The sequence below is a fragment of the Labrus mixtus genome, chromosome 7, assembly GCF_963584025.1.
Source record: "Labrus mixtus chromosome 7, fLabMix1.1, whole genome shotgun sequence".
NCBI lineage: Eukaryota > Metazoa > Chordata > Actinopteri > Labriformes > Labridae > Labrus > Labrus mixtus.
The window spans coordinates 15,646,885-15,662,707 of record NC_083618.1 but is presented as its reverse complement, the minus strand read 5'-3'; the positions used below and the strand labels follow the sequence as shown (position 1 = coordinate 15,662,707).

General features: G+C 40.9%; 1 protein-coding gene across 2 annotated transcripts in view; it reads left to right on the top strand.

Moving 5' to 3' along the window:
• ppp1r16b (protein phosphatase 1, regulatory subunit 16B) overlaps positions 1-15,823 on the top strand; it is a 93,611-nt gene that overhangs the window by 19,567 nt on the left and 58,221 nt on the right. Inside the window, exons 1-2 of one of the 2 annotated variants that reach the window (XM_061043260.1) lie at positions 10,731-10,928; positions 12,203-12,647. In XM_061043260.1, the coding sequence (XP_060899243.1) occupies positions 12,380-12,647 (268 nt within the window). In that variant the 5' untranslated portion in view covers positions 10,731-10,928; positions 12,203-12,379. Of the gene's footprint in view, positions 1-10,730; positions 10,929-12,202; positions 12,648-15,823 lie in introns of those variants that run through there. The other variant, XM_061043259.1, reaches the window with a different exon arrangement.

Sequence of the window (15,823 nt, the reverse complement as noted above, 5' to 3'; positions counted from 1 at the left end):
CACAATAGTTGGAAACAGACAGGCAACTGAGGCGAGAAGTAAGAGAGAAACAAGAAGCAAAACTCTGCCCTATATGAACGTCATCAACCTTCACCCACTCGCCTGAGGGGAATATATTCCAGACTGATACCTGCTGCATTCACACATCTGCATACACCGACCTCACAATCGTTTACTTGGGGGCTGGCTGGAAAAAAGTTCAGATAAAGTTAGGATCCGGTTACACAAATGCATTCCTGATAATTTGTAGTACATTTCAGGCAGAAATCTTCTTGACTTGGTTGTTCACAGTCAGACACCTCACTGCGGACAAGGCTACAGAGTGACACTATGATGACACTAGTATATCAGTGCTACATGTAGTTCAACATGCCCATTAAATCTGTAGTCATCCACCAGTCCCAGGATATGAACATCACCCCCCCCCCCCCCCCCCCCCCCCCTTCATGCTCGCTAGCAGGGAATTCTCCTGAATATTTCCTGCTGTGTTGCCACATCAGCAGACCCCTACCTCACATGGAGAATGAACTATCGGGGCTGGTTGGAAAAACTGCAGCTAAATTTAGAAAAAGGAAACACTCGGCTGTTTTCGTTCACACATGCAGCTCACTGCAAATCTCTCGTGAAGTTTTCTGGAGTTTTACTGTTCACCGCTCAAAGAGCATGTTGTGAGATTTTTCAGGATGGCTGTGCGTGTCTGAAAGGAAGTATTGAGGTGACAGCGAAGACCAACATTGCAGTGCAAGCAGAGAGTGTAGCGTAAGTCAGAGCTAACAAAATGTCAACAATCTGTTTTTCCACCAATGTTATGTTTCTTTTTTTTAATCACACTTGTGGCACAGGGGGACTCTGTGTTGGCACTTAAGTCTAGATATCAGAATCAGCATCAGGAAGGAAAAAAAAAAAACAAGTCTTATCAGAATATCTTCAAGCACAGCTGTATCTCCTGCTCCCATCAGGCTGGATGGTTATGGGGGGCTTTTAACCAGCTGCTTGGCCCGTCCTCCTTATTAGTAGCTGATTAAATGTATTAGCAGGAGCTGGGAGTATTAGCACTAGAACAAGGGGGTCTCAGGGACTAAGGAGGTCAGGATTGGATAAGGGTGGTTATGAGAGGGGGGGGGGGGGGGGGGGGGGGGAGTGGATGTTTTGTCCTTGTGCTGAGGCCACAGTTTAACAAGCGGGCATGCATTGCATACAAAGTGTACACATCACACTTTCTCATGGCATTGAGAGGTTTGTACAGCTCACATGAGTGCACACACATGTTGATAAAATGCAGACACACACACACACACACACTCTCTCTGTCAGACACATGGGCCATTGTGTGTATCACTGCAGCCACTGTCTCTGTGGTGCGTCCTGACACAGCACACTCCTCCTTTACTGACTATAATGGTGGTGCAAAGCTGTGTGAGTGTGTGTTTGTTTATTTTCTGTTGTTTAAGTTCTGCATAGTTTGCAGTTTGACTAATAAAAACAGGACATTTTTGAGAAGTTTAACATGTTTTGGCATTTTTATAGTTTGCTTGTATTTTGAAGATGTGATTCATTCATGTACAGAGAAAAACAACAGCAGACATTTGATAATGAAAATAATGTTTAACGTGGATGATAAATGGACTCGAGCTTGTATAGCGCTTCTCTGGTCTTCTGACTACTCAAAGAGATTTTACAACACCGCGTGTCACACCTACACATTCACACACTGATGACCATCATAAGTAACTAATCCCATTTATACACATTCATACGCCGCTGACGTATCAGCAGGAGCAACTTGGGGTTGTGCATTGATTTAGCTGCAACTGGCTATAATTTTTTTCAATTCATAAATGATCTAGTAATCAAACATTTTATTTGATGGTGTGTTTCATCTCTTTGTACCAAAGTCTGTCGTTAATGCTGAGATTTTGAGTTTTGAGGATTGATAATGAACCGTTTAGTCTGAATTCTCTTCGTCGATCTTCAAATCTTCACTTTTAATATGCGTGCTGAATGCGACCTTCACTCTTAAAATATATACTGACAGAGAATATGAAACAGAAAGTTCAGTTGGGCACTTTTGCTTGAATAATAATTCTAACAGTCAACACATCATCCTGTAACTCATTAACTCTCTATCTTTAATAACTCATCATTTCAGCTCTGTTTATTTGTAGGCCTCTTCTTTCCCCTGATGTCTCTCCTCCTGCTGCTTGGTTGTCAGTCTCTGACTGATTTTTGTCTTCACATGCTTCTTACAGACAGAGACTGACCGCAGCATCAGATGTCTCCTCTTCATAGTGTCAGATGATTGAACTGTGACAGAAACGGAGAAAGTAGAGCAGCAGCACACGAGCAGAAGACATTCACTTGTTTGTGCATCAGTGTCTGCCGCCTTCTTCCTGTACCTCGACTACTGTACTATCTCATTTCTTTTCTTCTCCCTCTTTTACTATTTCTACTTGTGTACCTTTACTATGCATTCTCATGTCTTCTTCATCCTCTTTCCATTTACTTCAAAAAATTTTCTCTACTTCTCCTTCTCTTTACCTCCTCATCCTCCTCCTTTCTCTTCTTCTCTACCCTCTTTTTCTTATTCTACTTTTTCCTAACCTTCTCCTCGTCCTTCTTCTTTCCTTTTCCTCTTCTGCATTGCTTCTTCTTTCCCTTTCTTCTTCTCTGTCTTCTCTCTGATCTTCCTCTAATCCTTCCTCTGCCACTTCTTCTTCTTTCTCTTTTGCTCTTCTCCTCGTTTCTTGATTAATGGGGTCATCATCATGGGTTGGCGTCTTCTACATTTGGGCATCTCGCTCCTGCTGGCTGTAATAGCTTAGAGGGTAACTGTGGCAATTCTTTAAACCTTTTTATCCTTGTCTTTTGTCAGAGTCAGAAGTTGAACAGCTGTAGTGATAAGCTGTCAAGGTGATGATGTCACCACTATTGTTGTTATGAAAAGCATATCAAGAAAGGGTTATTATGACAGTTCTAAAGACATTTGACATTTTAAATGGGATTAAAGTGAGTGAATGGGAAGTTTTAAAAAGATATGCTCTTTAATGAAGGTGTCTTTTGTCAGCTGCTGAATAGACGGATAGCTGGGATTTTGTAATTGAACAAAAACAAAACGTAATTTAACTTTTTTTTGTCAGTTTGGGGTCGAGCTCTATCGACACAGCTTCGGTTATCTTTTTTCTTCCTCTTATGTTCTCCTCTTAAAGTAAATGAGATTAAATTAAGTGTTTTTATGAGGCCATGCCAGGAGTTCGAGAGGTAACATCAATTTGAAAGCTTTTTGATGTTTGGCAATTTTTGTGCCTCATTTTGAGCTTCCTGTCTTATTAGTTTTAATGTATTCACTCTGCATGAAAAACACTCGCTCTGTTGGCTCTCGGACAGAAATGTTAAACACAAGTGGTCGACTTCTACTTGAAAACTCAAACACATAGAAATGCAGTTTTAAATGCCGAGGATCTTAACAGAGGAGGCTGCTTACCTTGCATTGCTTTCATGCTCGGGGAATTAACTTTGTGTTGACTTGTTCAACTCCTCTTGAACGGTCTTTATTGAACCCATAATGACGGTTTGGTTAGTGGGACTTTTTCTAGAATAAGAGAAAGTGAAGAGTTTAATTAAACATTAAGCATACGGTTTGTGACCAAACCCTAACCCTACCACTGTAACCATTAATAAATAAATGTAGGATAGGACCCGGAGTGGGGTTGCTGTTTTGTGGGGCAGCTGTCGCTCAGCTGGTAGAGTTGGTCGTCTTTCAACCGGAAGGTCAGGGGTTCGAACCCCAGCTCCTGCAGCCAGATGTCCAAAAAGGTGTGCACAGCCTATCACCTTATCCTCCTTGTTCCATCACTCGGTCATACTGGACATAAAAGTCTAAACTGCACAATATGTTTAAAAATCCTTAAGTGAAGCAGCTTGTGAAAAAAACAGGGATCCCGTCTTTATTGATTTCTTCCTCCTGACATTATCTCATTATTTCTCTCTGCTCCCTCTCTCACAGCTAATGCCAGATAGTGCAGAGAGTGTGCTGATCGTTCCGTTAAAGTGCTGTAGTATCTGAATGAAATCATAAGGCACATTAACATAAAAGTCCCCTCTCGTCAAGTGACAAATGTCATCACCGTAACAGATGCTGCAGAAGTGTTAAATATTCCGTCTGAGAGTGCTTCAGGGAAATATCTGTCATCGTACCTTTTCCAGAGCTTTTGAATGTTCAGCAGCAGTTTAGTAGATACTGCGCCCGCATGTCATCTAACTCATCCTCATGCTGGCTGCTTGGTGTTTGCCAAGTGAAAGGACATTTTATTCTCTGTGTGGTTGAACAAACAGGTTATTAAACAAGAGAATAATGTAACTTTGGAGATGTTTTTGCAGGATCACCTTTAGTGTTTAGAAGAGCTTTCCATGACATCTTGTCTGTTTCATAAACTATGGTGTATCTATCCTGTACATGTGCTATATTGTTATCTCTGCCAAACCTCCTTGGCAATGATGATGTAAGGTTCAGACTGACCTCAATCCAGCAGGCATGTGGAGATATTAGTGAATTAAAGCTGATTAAGACCTTTCTCTGTGAAAAACAGTCTTTTTGTCCTGTATATTTTTAAGATGCTAATTGGAAGCATTAATGTCCTGAGCAGGATTTTAAGGGTTTATTTTTGGGCTTTTTAGAGATAGGACGGTTGATAGTCAGAAATGAGGGAGAGAGGGTGTGGAATGACATGTGGGTCGGAGTTGAACCTGGGCCGCCGTCTGCTTGGAGGACTATAGCCTCCGTACATTGGGCGCGCACACTAACCATTAGGCTACCAGCGCCCCCTTTCCTCCTGAGCATTTCATTCCCTTCTTTAACTTTCCTCAATTTTTCAATCTCCAAGCTCATTAAAATAAGTAAAGATCTGCAAATCCGTCACAGTTTGAGTTTAATGTTTGAGGTTCCGTTAAGTGTGGAAGCTCAGGGACGCACAAACAGCTGTGTTATAGTATTCACTGAGGTGGAGAAGAAAAATGGGCCCAATATACCCAAACCTGGACCTAACACAACCTGCATAGCGATCTGTAAGGCAGCGATGACGGGAGAAATGTCCAAAATGTCAAATGTTCTGAATTCTTTGGGCTGTCAGAGTAGTGACATACAGCAAAAGGCTACGAGCAGGTAACAATTCATTCTGAAAGCTGAGGTATGAACTTTATTTTTGAAGCCTTCTCTGGCAGATTTGTTGAAAATCTCTTTACATCATGAGAGGGATCAAAAATCTCACACTCTGACAAAAATATAAAAGGGAAAAAAAAATCAGATTGTCGAGGTGCTCACACATGACCACAGTCTTCACCAAGGCTAGCCAATCAGCCATGTAATAAATGAAAGCCATCGAGCTAGTTGTACATGATTAGTAGGGTTGGGAATCTTTGGCTGTCTCACGATTCGATTCAATTTGGTTCTTGGGGTAACAATTCCATTCTGAATCGATTTTCGATTCAAAACTATTCTGGATCCAAGGATTCAAAGTCTAGTTTTGAATTAGTTCATACTTCAGGATCTACTCCAGTCATCTGTGAGACTGGCTGAATTTCTTGCTGCTCCATTTGGCGTTCTACTGAGTTAAAGACAGGCAGGGTTCAGGTTAATAATATTTGGGGATTCTTTGGGTGTTACATCCTTTCTGAATGAAAGTCAAATGTGTTGGTTTCTTGAAAGCAGCCTAAGTCTGAGTCAACAAGTTCACCTCAGACGGTATGGACTGATTTGATAGCATATTGTGATTGTTATCTGTAACATTTAAGACATAGCTTTTTAGTCATTTTCTGGTTTAGCTGCAGATGATTTTTATGTATTTTTACTATAAAGTCATTTTGACTGGAGGCTGAAAGGTAAATGGAAAAGATGCTGTGTCTGCTCATGTGTCTAGACTACTTATATTTTATTCATATGTGTCTGAGTGGAATTTATTTTACCTTGTACCTACAAAAAGCAGGTTTTATTTAAACAACTGCCATTTTTGAAAACTTAAACCTGAATACAAAGTAATAACTAAAGAGTCATTGTTAGTACGTTGTGTTGTAATTCAGATTCTTGTTCTTAGCTGCACCTGCTCGATGTCCAAATGTCTAACCTACTATTTCAACCAATCCGTATAAAAGTTCCTCTGTGCCTTTTTCTCAGAAAACGGTGAAATGTGGGAGAAGTGAAACGTTCTTATCTTCAGCCGGGGAGCCGATTGAGGTCAATCTGTGATTTGCTGCTTCGGCCCCGGGGACTGGCTGTGATATCACCAAAGGGCTTATAGTTTCCCCTTAGCTGCCTGTGTTGTACATATCTTCAAACAGTTTGTCTTTTCCTCCTGCTAGGACATCATATCAAGTGTTGATATTGTCTATTTATCACACACTGTGGAAAATGAGCGAGACGATCACCCCTCGGGGCTGCACATGATTTTTTCTTTTCATCTCCAGCTGTTTCAAAACAGAAAACACTGCGCTAATGGGGTTCTACTGTTCACCTGGTGTGATGTTATGGAAAACGAGACTACCTATCGGCATGAGGCCTGCCCCTGCTGTAGCGTCACGATCATCTGTCAGAGGGTTGTCAGTCGATATGTCAATCATGAAGTCGGATGGAAACTTCTTCGTAATGCCCCTCAGAGTGATGCATTTCAGAAGCGTAAGATGGCAGTCTGTGAAACCACTGCATGCTTGTTCAGGCGATAGTTTCCCATCAAGAGAGAGGTGTTACCCAACAGTTTGTCGGCCGTCTCTCACGTGTGGTTTTGGGGATTTCAGGGGCCTCTGAGAATGTAGGAAAATGCAATCAGCCTAAAAATTGGAGCTGTTTATGCTGAACCGTATCTCAGTCAGAGCAGTGCAACAATGCTGCTATGGAAGGCCTCTTCAGATGAACAACCAGACATGCGCCCTTTAGTGTAACTAAATCAAGGGGATATCACAGACGGATCCCTTTTGGCTATAACTTCCACGTAGATTCATAATAGACTAGTTCTCTCTCCAGTAATTAATACAGCTTCCAAACCTAAAAAAAAAAAAAGGCTAAGATGCGTCATGTTCTGTTGGTGAGTCTTCTCCATTTCTCTACAAGACAAACAAACAGATTCTGGCTCCCAGGTGTGTCATTGTTATCAAGTGAAGCCGTGAAGGGTACTAAAAGACGGCTGCAGCATCAAGACAGAAGGGTAACAACGTTACCAGCCGCTGATGCAAATCGAGATCATTCACAAACCTCACTGTTTCATTTCTTAGTGTTATTTCATTATCAATTCATAGTTTATTCTAAACTGAAACCGAAATCTTTGAAAAATGTTGTCACCACATTATGGAACATGGCATTGACGTCACACGTCTAACTTTAACAGCTTAATGATCCACAACCTCAAATATTCCATTCATGAAACTGTAAGACAAGAAGCTGTGATTCCTCACATTTGAGTCCCTTAAATCACAAATTGTCATTGGTGATGCTTTATAAACAGTTCTTGGCTTCTGTTCTGCCTTTATGTTAAAGAACATGTTTCATATTTAAGCCACCCAGATGAATGTTTTTATCATGTAATTGATTCCCTCATCAGAACAACAGGAGCCTAACAGTCTTAGGACACATGTGGGTAGACTTTAGGGAGTAAATAAAAGTAAAAGTATAAAAGTAGAGGAGGCCAGTTGGGTACAAAGGTAACAGGATTTTTCTGAAGTGCAGCGGTAGTAATTATTCTACATGGAACACAAGACGCCTTCAGTCATTCATGTTTGTCCAAATGTGTTTATGTGTCAGTCATCTCTTTGACAGAACATGTTCGGCATGATCTGCTCAACAGCAGCTCCTGGGTTTCAGATCGCCGCTCTATCGCCATCGACCATGAAAGACGGCTGAAGAGAACAGTGGGCAGTGTTCCTTGTTTGTCACACATTCTGCCTGAAGATAATTCACTTTTACCTGCTGCACTCACATCTCATCGAGAGAGACAGGGACATGTTGTGCCTGGAATCATCCAGGAGGCATCAGAGGAAACTGTTACCTTGTTAAACTCAGCCTGCTGGGGAAAAAAGCATTTTATGTAAAAAGGAGATTGTAGATGTTTCCAGTTTGGTCATCGTTGTTGTCAAAGCCAGTTTGCTCAGTGGCCTTTTTCTGGATTGACTCATTAATGTGATATATTTTTAAATGGAAATCATCCGGAGGTAAAATGTGAAAATGTCCCTAACTTCACTTTTATAATCAGTCACCCTGTGTCCTCAGAGAACACTGTACAACATTGATTAGTCAGCTGGCGCAGGTGATTAGATCTGACTGAATCCTCAATTGACAAATCAATTCATCGCTTTGAATAAATAGTTAAGAAAAAGGAAAAGGCTCTGATTAGAGCCTCTTCTCTCTGTAAATAATCCCTGTTTTCTATACTCCTCGAGGACAGTAGCCGAATAAATTCAGGTTGGGGAAAAAATAAGACCTTTCCATCACGTTCAATGATGATATATTTTTTCCATCCTTTGTCTTATTACAGACTAAAAAAACTAATTGATCAAACCAGAATCAGATTCACAAATGACTCATAAATAAAAAGAACAATTAGTGTAACAAACTATGTAGGAAAAGTTCGAGACAATAATAACTTCCGCGCTGTAGCGTAGTGGTTGATGTGCACGCCTCCATGTGCGGAGGCGGGCAGCTCCGGTTCAAATCCGACCTGCGGCTCCTTTCCTGCATGTCATTCCTCACTCTCTCTCTCCCTGATTTCTGACTCTATCTACTGTCCTGTCTCTCTAATTAAAAGGCTTAAAAAGCTAAAGAATAGTATGGTAACTTTCATGCACTAAGAACACTTCAGTTCTGTCTGTCTGAGTCTGTTACTGCACATATCCTCAACTTTACAAGTTCTTTAAATTGACTATATCTCTTTTTGTGAAATGTCCTTTGAGACTTTTAGAATATTGTTTTTCCATGAGCGTTTATCTCTTACGGCGGCAGCAGTGGTTAAGTTGTGGCCACCTCAGTTTAGTTTGTGAGTGTGCATGAGTGTTTTCGACTCGGTAGAGCATTTATTTTTTCATCAGTACCTTCAGTAAAAGCTGCTCTTAGAAACCACAGAGAGGAGAGGATGACTTTTTGGCTGCCGTTCAGCCAAGTGCACTTTCCCTCCTCTGATAAAATAAGGCAGTAAATATTTTACAACTAAACCGTTATTAATCGTAAACTTTAAAGTATTTTTATGATCTTACCAATCAGGACTGCAGGTTTTTTCAAATGTATAACAAAAAGTTATAAGTGAAGTAACAAATGCGCTCCTGAACATGTGCTTCTGCACGTAACCTTAACTTTACTTCACACATCATCCAAACAGTGTTCATTTACTCCGACAGGTGTGTCCCCTGTTTTATCTTTGATGGTGCATTAAGAGGAGCGGAGGCTCTGTTTCCTGTCAGGACCTTAATGGATGTTCTTTTTCTGTTAGAGGGTTCAGTGTAAGGAACTGGTGATACTTTCAGAACAAACTACATCACAGTGTTTATGACCCTGGTTGATAATACCCAACTATTCTGAGGACATCTAGCGTATCACAACATATTTACCTGCAAGACAGTTCAGTATAATGAAGGTAGATTTGTTTTGTGCTTGTTTAAATGGTGGAATTTCCCTTTAATTAACCCTGGACGACCAGGGAGAGACAACATATGAGCTGGACTAAATATTTGATTATATTATAAATATATTTAATAATCCTGTGTGATGTGTGTATCTGTTCTCTATTTAAAACATTTCCTGTACTAAATATTCATAAAAAATACATGGTTTTATTTTTTATAAGTGATTTTTTTCACTTTCTTTTTGAGAATTACTTTGAAACAATATTTGAACTCAAAATAACCTAGTGAAAAAAAGTTTGATCACAATTGTGTTTTTTTTCCCCTTTAAAACCTCAGCAGTTTTTACAGAAACTGGGTGTCACTTGTGATGAACAAAATCAAATCAAAGTTGATTAAAAAGCTGAAAAAAATAAATGAAAAGTACCACATTTCAACCAAGTCATTTGATGAAAGAGCTTAAACAACACAACACAGCTTGATACTGTAAAATCATCAGAATTGAGGGAGTTTCAAAAAGTCCTGTTGAGTTCTGAGAATCTTGAACATCTCACTGCCATTCCCAGAAACATTTGGCACACATTTTCTTATCACCCCAGAAGTTATTAAATATTTACAACCCATCATGCAAATCAGCAAATTAAACCGTGCTGAGAGTGGGTTAAAAACTCCACACTTGTGTGTCTGCTGTCTGTCTTCCTGAAAAGTCTGAGTAGGGGAAAAAAAAAATGTGCTGACAGCTTAAGTCTGAAATGGGTCCAGAATAATTTGAGACCCTGCTGCTAATCCTCTTTGTGATCAACCTTTGGATGCTGATCCAGCCTTTACAAATCATTAGTTTTAAAGCAATTTACTTTGTGTTAAAGATGTTTTTAGCTTGTGCCTCTTTTCACACAAACTTTATAAAGAGCTTATGTTTGAGAGAAAATGTACTTAAATCCTTGTCTTGTTCCGTTTGATGCGTCTAAAGGTGTCAAAATCAGCAGCTCAGAGATTTAAATGTATGTTGGGTGCTTTTTTAATTTTTTTTATTAATCATGCAACTTGAAACAGACGAGTTTCAACGGACATCCTCTGTTCACACACACAGACACGCACTGCTCGAGTGACGCGAGGACCGAGAGAGATGCTGTCGGAAGTGATTATTCCGCTGGTTTCCTGTCCATGTTTTAGCAGTTATGAAGTCGTCACAGCTGCAGGGGAAATGTAGCTTAAGGTCGGTTTGCAGACAGACTGCCAGTAGCAACAGGTTGATTAAGCGAGGCGTTTTGTAAGGCCATGCTGCTCAATGCCAGGGAGGCAGACCTGAGGAAACATTCCCTGGCATTTACCAACGAGTAAGTAAGAACATGCTTCATATATAAAACATGCAGATCTAAGTCTTTTAAACTATGGAGCTGTGTGTATGTGCATCTGTTTGCATACTAAGTGGTTTGAAAGGGCTCGACTTTTACCAAAAGGTGATTTAGTGTTTGTAGCTGTAATACAATAAATGTACATTGTTTAGTGCTTAACAGAAGTGGTCTGAATGAGCTGAGAGGCTCAGTAGATGATGTCCTAGAAACTACACAGTACATCTTTCATAGTTGGTTTCACATGTATACGTTTCTGCTTTGGTCGTGCTAATTGATCACCGTTCGTTTTTTCCTCCTCTACGAGTTCATTTTTTAAGAAACTGTCAGTGAGTCACGTGTGCTGCATTCTCATTGGACGTCTACAAAAACAACAAACTAAAGGGGGGTGTTCTTGCTTTTCTAACAGTTTTCTGACGCTTTCAATTGTAAGAGGGAAATAGAAAAAGCAGGGTATTTGTTCATGTTTTAAGAAAGCGTGGCTTCAGTACATCAATGTAACAGTGACATAAAAAAAAAAATCCCCGCCTCAGTTTCTCACCGGCTTGCTGCTTCTTTCTCTCCTCTTTATCAGCGGCTCGTCACGCTGGCGTCTACCAGTAGCATTCAGGAAGCGGTTAACCTTGTTGGAGGATTTGAGAGAGAGCACACACAAAGCAAATGGAAAATTCAGACTGCAACACCTGTTTGGACATTTTAATAAATAAATTGAAAAAATGAAATTGCCTCCATTCTTATAGAACCGTAGTTGTCCATTTTCCCCTCGAACACTCAAAGGCATCATTTTGATGGAGTTTGCATCGTGTGAACTGAAGAAAGTGGAGCCGTTATGAAAATGACATTCGCTTTCATTTCTGTGTCACCTTATTGTGAGGAACAGAAATGTTATTTTATTGACATCTTTAGGTGCTAAATTGAACTCACATGAGCAGTATCGGGTTCAAAGAGTGGAACATTTAACGAGAAAAAGCATTCATTCAGTGCTCGGTTGGTTGGTTGGTTTTATCTCCTGTCTCTTAAACTAGGCCACTAAAACACATCTCTGAGCACTTTGATGTGGTGCATCACGATGATGCTTACTGTTGAATGTCAGTGTTGCCTCTGTGCATCTTTCCAAGGATTTACAGGAAGTTTTACACAGCATGAAACTACTTCTGCACCACTTTTTATTGGCTGATGTATTTATTGAAGTTGCAGGTCGTAAAAGTTTGTGGCTGATATTTTACGTACCTTCTCCCCCTCTCTGTCTTCTTACCCAGACTTACTGCAGCTAACAGGATGATGAAGAAGATGGTGATGGGAGGAGGCCACTTCGGAAGGTGCAGCCCTCGCTAGACTCCTGATCTCTCCCCCAACACCCCCCTTCCTCCCCCCCCCCCCCCACCCCTCCAACCATCATCCATTCTACTACCCCTCCCCCTCCTCTTCCGGGCTCCATGGCCAACCACCTGGAGCTGATCCAGGAGCTGCAGCAGCTGGACAAGGTGCCCAGTCTGGAGAGGCTGCGGGCTGCCCAGAAGCGGAGAACGCAGCAGCTGAAGAGATGGGCCGTGTACGAGAAGGAGATGCAAAACAAGAAGCGGAAGGCCGACAAGAAGGGACGCAACGCCAACAACCTGCAGCAGTCGGACATCAAGAGGCGAGTGTCGTTCGCTGCCAGCGTGGCTCTGCTGGAGGCGTCGGCCAGGAACGATCCGGATGAAGGTAAAGAATGTTTATGGCTCTGGCAAATTAGAAAAACTCAAAGGTAGATTTATGGACTCGCCAAGTTCTTTGTACACAAGTGACCAGTGCACAGAGAATATAGCCACTGTAGATTTATACCTGTGTAACAAGGCAACGCAGTGAAAGTATGTGCCCGGGGTTTCTCTCATCCACTCAGAGTCAAACCAAGTACAAAGCTCAGTGACGCCACACTTGAATAATTACTCTAATTTCAGCCTCAACTCTGCTACTTCAGCGAGATACAAAATGCCAAGGTCAGGGAAACGATTAGCACGGCCGGTGTACTTACACCGCCGCTGGAACTTAGTCCATTGGAGCCGAGTCCATTTGTTCTGCTCGGAGAATGTTTTATCATCGGGAAATAATGGAGTTGTCACAGGGAGATGAAACTCTGCCAGTCTTTTAATTAAAATTTTTTCGGATGGTGCCCCCCCCCTCCAACCCTCCTATTTGGAGATAATAATTGTTTTTCTCCAGTACAAACAGTCCCTCGATGCTGTGCTGTGCTAACAGTGTGTCAGTGATGCAGGAGTGATAACAGGCTGCTTATCCTGTTGATATGACATCTAATTTATCTTCGCTTCAACTTCAAATAACAATGAACTCTTTTCATAGGAACAAATGGAGCCCTTGGCTGTGCTGCTGTACTTTTGTTGGGTTTGCAGGCTGTTGTTGCAGATATAGAAGCAGCCACAAGGCTTAAATATGTTCAACTTATTCTTACTGAGCAGAACCAGCAGAAACACTTGCGCACATGGGAAGTGAACTTGCTTGTTTTAAAAACCAGCTGGGAGTGAGAGTCAGTGGAAGTGACGGGATCTGTGCCTTTTTGGATTTTACCATAAGGACTTAACTTAAAAAGAGTCCAGCAGGATGTCACTTAAATAGGTAAATATGAAAGCTGTTCTGGTTTTCGAGACTTTTATCAGTGATGCGTCTGCTGCTGCTCATTCTTCACGACACTCTGAAGGACGTGGTGTTCTGTTGGAAGAGTTGTACTTCTGAGAAAGTCTGCTAAGCCACTTCTCAGACTCAGGATGTTGAAGCCGTTGTTGATCATGAAACTGTTAAGATCTCTTCATTAAATCACATCCAGTATCTGTCATTATGCAGCATAGCGTGTTTTATATACTAACTGTCACATCCAGGAAATGTGTATACAACAATCTCTTATCTCATGACAGGATGCTGATGAACTATTTGTCTCGAGTACTGTCACTTTGGTGCATTATTGTCAACATATTATCTTATCGTCTGCATATTCAGGATCAGATGAGTACTTAAATGTCGGCAAGGCGTTAATACGTGCGTCTGCTTTTTTATCCAGTTATGAGAATACAGGAAGCTTGAGTCTGCAGTCTGCAGGAGTGCATGGAATCTTTTTGACCTTTACAGCAGAACAGCAATGTCTTTGCATCTTACAGGACCATCTGGCCCTGAGATTACTGATGACATCTTGATCATTTTCTTTTCTTTTATTAGGATAAACACTTTGAGATGCACCGTCTGGTTTTTCAAGAGATCCTTACAGTAATCACAATCAGTGTAAGAGTAGAGAAGGGTTTTCTGGCACAACTTCACCAACTACCAAGGTGCATGGAGAGTGAAACCAATACTCAGTGTAGTAACTAGTTATAGTTAAAGTTACTACTATCAAAAAGTTACTGAGTTTCTAATGGAACTACTGCTTCATAAGAGTATCTTGTTTCTGGGGAAAGTAACTCGAGCATTACTTTTTTTTTGCTTCAATCCTCATATGAATGTTCACATTTTCAGTATTTTCTGCGGCAGAATTGAGACAACTCGCTCTGTCTGACCACTCGCAAATTTCAAATAACACTGTCGTCATTTTTCACATGAAGGTAATTTACCAGTTAGATCTCTGAAGGCAACAGACTCAACAGTTGAGATGAAGCACATCGCCATCAACAGACCAGTCTATCGGTCTATAGTCCGGCCGACACAACGTGGAGCAGGCGGTGTTTTAAATCAAGCTGGCTGTCTGTATGGAGAGTCTCCTCCCCGGTCTGCCGAGCTAACGTGAGCTGAGGTCTCCAGTGTTTGCAGCACGGGGCTCTCTGACAGCTAGTTTAGTAGAAGCGTGTTGTTGTGTAGCTCGCCGCTAAAGAGACGTTTTCCTTCCTGCGCATAGACGACAGCTCACTGCTATATCATTGCCGTTAAGCTCGAGCAAAGGAAAATGAGTCTGTATTAATGAGACAGAAAGCTCACAGCTCAATGATCACCTGTGTTTGTTTACAGCGTTCTTTCTACCAGGATGCTACTGTGCTGACGTCAGTGTAACCTCGCCCGCTTGTTGTTGGCTGACATAAAGTAACGAGTAATAATACAGTCTAATAAAGGGAATAAAGTTGATATTTGTACTAGAAATCACTATTTCACTATTGTTAACCGTTGCCACACACTACAAAATTTTACAACATGTTATCAAAATGACAAACAAAGTGAAAATAGTATTAAAAGAAAAACACATTGTTACCAACATGCAGACAGACAACAGTAACAACACACAGATAACAAATAAGAAATTACATATTTTGCAATCACAAGATGGCCACTTGCAAAGTGCAACACTTTCCAATGATTCAGGCAAATATCTCAACTGTTGTTTTTTCAGTCTGCAGCATTGTTCAAAAAGAGCGATATGTTAAGTATGATAGGAAGATTTACACAGTGAACAGAAGGCTAAGCAAGGAGAAAAGTTCTACACGTGTAAAAAGTGTAGTATAAATAATACTGACCCAGAGAATGAATCATATTAAATTGATCTTCTAATATCATTGACAGTTCAGACTCAGAGGTTCATGTCTTCGTACCTGCACAAGTAATCACATTCACCCTTCTGTCAGCTACTGTGAGCATGTGAAATTAAAATGTAAACTTTACTCATGCTACGTTATTTATATTCTACCTTCTTCTTTGTGATCATGTTAGCATAGCGACGGGAAGCCTCACAAAGCTGCTCGTATGGCTGTGGAATCCTGGTCTTGTTTCCATGTGGCTGCATCACATATGATAACCATGATTATTTAGTGTCGGCGTGACTGTTCACTTTAGGGAAATTTTCACACACCTCTATAAATAAACCAACCAGTTTTTTTTTTTTTTTTTGCAGTGCATCACTGGACACATTG